Here is a 2,726-nt window from a genome sequence, read left to right as displayed (position 1 = left end):
TGATAAAGGCATTTCAGGTCTAGTAGTAATATAATTATAAGGTTAGTGAGCCGTGGGCTCTCTCCTTCTCCTAGTATGGGCTCTAAGCCACTAAAATAATAATTCCTTAATGGGCCACATTTTTGTACCGTTTGACCGTCTCCAGCCCACACTGTACATAATGGTAGAAATCTTTATGGCCCAAAATCTATATTAAATTTACTCCTCTTTTAAGCAATGGCAGCTATAGGTCAATGTGCAGTCACAAAATACAACCCACAAAATGAACTTGACAGGCTACTAGCTAAAATTTTGGCCCAGCTATAAAAAGGATATAATTACTTGTACATATACACTTAGGTACATGTAGGTGTATGTGTGTGTGTGCATGGTTTAATTAATGTATTACTTGGATCATTTGTTTCTCTTTTTCTTTTTGTTTCTCAGTCTTCATGTGTTGTATCCAGTCACTGGCTTGTCTTGTTAATGACAATTGCATCTCTTTATGCTACATCAATGATCAATGATAGATACATGTACATGGATACCATGATAAGCTACATTAAATGTACATGTACCAAAGAGAGAGAGGATGTCACAAGGGCCACAATACACAATGTACTATATATATTATAATTAAGATCATATCAAAACACAACATGAAGAGCAAGTATGTGGACATGTGATGAATCATTAATCAATGCATACATGAGAAGGCATTAACCAAACACAGTAAAAGGTCCATTGGACATACACTCTCCTCATATACACATGTACAGCTTATGATAACATAAACATCTACATGCATGTCCACTAAAATAAGAATAAACTCTTAAAATTCCTGTATAAGCTGATAATTATATCAACAGTGAAGCTCAATGTCAATATATTAAAGTATTTTATGTAGGTGTACATGTACAGTTACAGTTAAAATCTTAAAGTACATGTACGTGTACTTCACTCAGTAATATACCATTACCTGTTGTTCTGCTTTGTCTAGTCTCTTCATAAGATCAGCTCTATCATGAAGATTAGTCAATACCTGATTCTATTAATAATAATGAGAATACCTAATACTGTATTCTATTAATAATAATAATAATAATGGCTATACATACACTATATTAATACACTGTATATTCTTACTCTCATGTGGTGGGCGTTACAGTCAGCTATTCTAGCGTGTCTCATCAACTCATCATTCTCTGCTCTCAGTTTCTGTACCGTCGCCTTTAAATGAGCATTCTCTACCAGCACCGCCTGTAAATACATACAGCAAATAAAGGCAGGCAATGTACATGTACATGTACATGGGATTTTCAACGGTTAAAACATTGTTATCTGCTGACGAGAGCTCTTTAAAATTCAATTTAAAGCAATTAATTTTATTTAAGCTTCCAGCTTTAATACTACATGTATATGTGTATGTGTACATGTACATGCTTTTTCTGATATTGTAAAGAAATACATTGTACATTGTACATTGTACATTGGGTATTGTTGTATAGTGCAATGAAGTTATGAGTACATGTACATGTACACTATTACTTATTTATATTTATTTATCATTATTTATTATTTAATTTTTACCTCATTCTTCCTAATCAAGTCCTGTATTCTCATATTGGAGTGTGGTTTCTTCCCTACTGTCTGTATTGCTTCTGACAGTGTCTCAATGTAAGCCTTTTGAGCTCCGTGAGATAATCCAGTGACATGATCTCCTCCTCTTAGGCTCTGTCTCTCATCCAATGCATGCTACAATGAATAATGGTAACAATAATAAATAATAATACTAATAATACTAATAATAATAATAATAATAATAATAATAATAAATTAGTTTTAATTGGTATTGAATAGCATTGAGGGAATCAAATTGATGGGCAACTGCTTACAGTTAATGCTAATTGGTTCCTTTAATTTTCATAATCACATCTAACTGGAATTAGCCCCCAAATTTCAACTTGTTCTTACATGTACATGTACATGCTAATCCACTTGATATCTGCCCTCAGCTTCACCTCAGGCAGATATCTCAGTCCTCAGGTATTACATTACTTATACACACACACACACACACACACACACACACACACACACACACACACACACACACACACACACACACACACACACACACACACACACACACACACACACACACTCACGCACACACACACACACACACACACACTCACACACACACACACACACACACTCCTCAAACCCATTGTTTATGTACATGTATCAATATCTAACTTGTAATGCTTTTTGTTTTCTCTTTTCCACTGACAGTATTTCTTGGAATCTCTTAGCATTGTCTTGTGCTTTTGATAGCTCAGAATTCATAAAAGACAACTGTTTATTAGCTATTGAAAGGAATAAATAAATGAATAAATTAACAAATAAATAAATAAATAAATAAATAAATGTTAATAATAATAATACGTACAAGAATAGAGATCAAAAAATAACTACAATTGTTAATTCTCTTCTATCCATTGCTATTATCATTTTTGTCCTCCCCAAAGGTACAAGATACAATGTACTACTGGTATTATTATTACCTTCAATTGTTCTCTTTTCAAATTGTTTAACTGCTTTAGATGAAGCAGTACGGAGTTGCTCCACCTCTTGTGACAGTCTCTTGTTCTTCAGTTCAAGTGCTCCATAATCCTCCACCTTCTGATGGAGACTCACTTCAGTTCTTAGCAATGCTGTCTCTAACTCTACATTCTTTAATGCCT

General features: G+C 33.7%; 1 protein-coding gene across 1 annotated transcript in view; it reads right to left on the bottom strand.

The window, feature by feature from the left end:
* LOC105314101 (centrosomal protein of 290 kDa-like) overlaps positions 1-2,726 on the bottom strand; it is a 5,528-nt gene that overhangs the window by 600 nt on the left and 2,202 nt on the right. The window contains exons 5-10 of the mRNA XM_011408050.2: positions 2,547-2,724; positions 2,239-2,348; positions 1,570-1,734; positions 1,126-1,239; positions 959-1,027; positions 389-487 (exon numbers count right to left, since the gene is read on the bottom strand). Coding sequence (XP_011406352.1) covers positions 389-487; positions 959-1,027; positions 1,126-1,239; positions 1,570-1,734; positions 2,239-2,348; positions 2,547-2,724 — 735 coding nt within the window. The remainder of the gene's footprint in view (positions 1-388; positions 488-958; positions 1,028-1,125; positions 1,240-1,569; positions 1,735-2,238; positions 2,349-2,546; positions 2,725-2,726) is intronic.

The sequence above is a fragment of the Amphimedon queenslandica genome, unplaced genomic scaffold (assembly GCF_000090795.2).
Source record: "Amphimedon queenslandica unplaced genomic scaffold, v1.1 AMPQUscaffold_13106, whole genome shotgun sequence".
NCBI lineage: Eukaryota > Metazoa > Porifera > Demospongiae > Haplosclerida > Niphatidae > Amphimedon > Amphimedon queenslandica.
The sequence above is the reverse complement of the archived record's forward strand: the minus strand, read 5'-3'. Positions and strand labels throughout refer to the sequence as shown.